At 42.9% G+C, this 1,311-nt stretch overlaps 1 protein-coding gene across 1 annotated transcript; it reads right to left on the bottom strand.

The window, feature by feature from the left end:
• Positions 1 to 199: 199 nt before the first annotated feature.
• On the bottom strand, positions 200 to 1,219 carry PHALS_09511 (uncharacterized protein; the record flags this gene model as incomplete). Its single annotated transcript, XM_024723637.1, has 1 exon — positions 200 to 1,219. The coding sequence occupies one exon, from the start codon at positions 1,217 to 1,219 to the stop codon at positions 200 to 202; it is 1,020 nt and encodes a 339-aa protein (XP_024571758.1).
• Between the last annotated feature and the right edge of the window lie 92 nt (positions 1,220 to 1,311).

The following is a 1,311-nucleotide window of genomic DNA, read 5'->3' as shown; positions in this document are numbered from 1 at the left end:
CAACGAGCTCCAGCGCACATGGACATTTAGCTTGCTAACAAACCGAATAAACGACATAAACTTCAACAGGCTTGCCTTCATTTAATTACACCAAACGTCTCAGAATCATATCATAAGGTATCTCGAAGCGGAGAGGCGCACCGCTTTGTCAACGCGTTTGACAAGATTTGGTTATAGTTCTCATCAGAAGGGGTATTTCTTACAGACCTTGCGGATCAGCATCAGTGCGTTGACGGTTTTGCACACCACCTTCACGATTGTCGTCCAAATGGTCTGATTGTCTTTTTCTTTCGAATTTCATCCTTACGTTTGGAAGGTTGGGAAGGCTCGAAGTCAAGTCCAGCTCTTCAGGTGCTGGAATGACATGACTGTCAGTATCAAGATGAATCATAGGGGTGGCATGAGCGGCTATGAGATCCTGGGAAGCATAAGTGGATTTCTCGGGTAGAACGGCTCCGAAATTTGAGCTGAGCTGAGGTCTTTCACCGTCTTGAGCAGCCATGGGCTCTTGAACTAAGTGATTGACTTTCTTGATTCGAGCGTCTTGTTTGGCTCGAACAAATCTCCCAACTTTCTTGGCTCGTTTGACCTTACGTCTGTACAAATTGTACCAACTTGAGGCTTCACTAGCAGAGCTCTTGTATATCTCAGCACTTTTACGATATAATTCTTCTTCTTTTTTAATAACATCGTCAAGAAATTGCCAATAGCGTTCGGCAACACCGCGATACGTTTCTTCATTCGATTCGGTTTTTTTGATAGCTTTGTCGACTTTTTTTTGTAGATCAGCTTCAAGGTCTTGAATTTTTTTAGGATTCTGATTGTTTTCGAGTTGCTTGATTTCGTCGACTACGGTGAGGAAAATGATTTCTTCGATCTTAACGGTTATGGCTTTTTCAGCGGCTTTGTTCATTTCTGATTCGTACTTATCAATGTTCTTCAGATGACTGACAGCTTCATTGGCAGCGTGATCAGCGCGTTCGAAAAGATGCAGTTCATTGCTTCCCTTTTTCACTTTTAAAGCTTCAGCTTTCATGCGTTCTAGAGCCGTGAGGATTTTTTTTGCTCCGACAATTTTCATGTTGACTTGCTCGAGTTTTACAATAGCGTCTTCAAGATTCTTCCTGAGAATTTGGCTTCCTTCTCTACTAGGGGTGGCGGAAGTGCCAACGTGTTCTCCGACCGGAAACATCTCTCTCAAGTAATTCTCAAGTTTCATCTGGGCTTCTTCTAAACGTGAAAGTAACTTAGGAACAATTTTTTTTGCTTTGAGTACTTCAGCAAGCCTGACGCGCTCTTCTTCAGCCACTA

This window comes from Plasmopara halstedii, assembly GCF_900000015.1.
Source record: "Plasmopara halstedii genome assembly, contig: Scaffold_42, whole genome shotgun sequence".
NCBI lineage: Eukaryota > Oomycota > Peronosporomycetes > Peronosporales > Peronosporaceae > Plasmopara > Plasmopara halstedii.
This window is presented reverse-complemented; position numbering and strand designations above follow the sequence as displayed.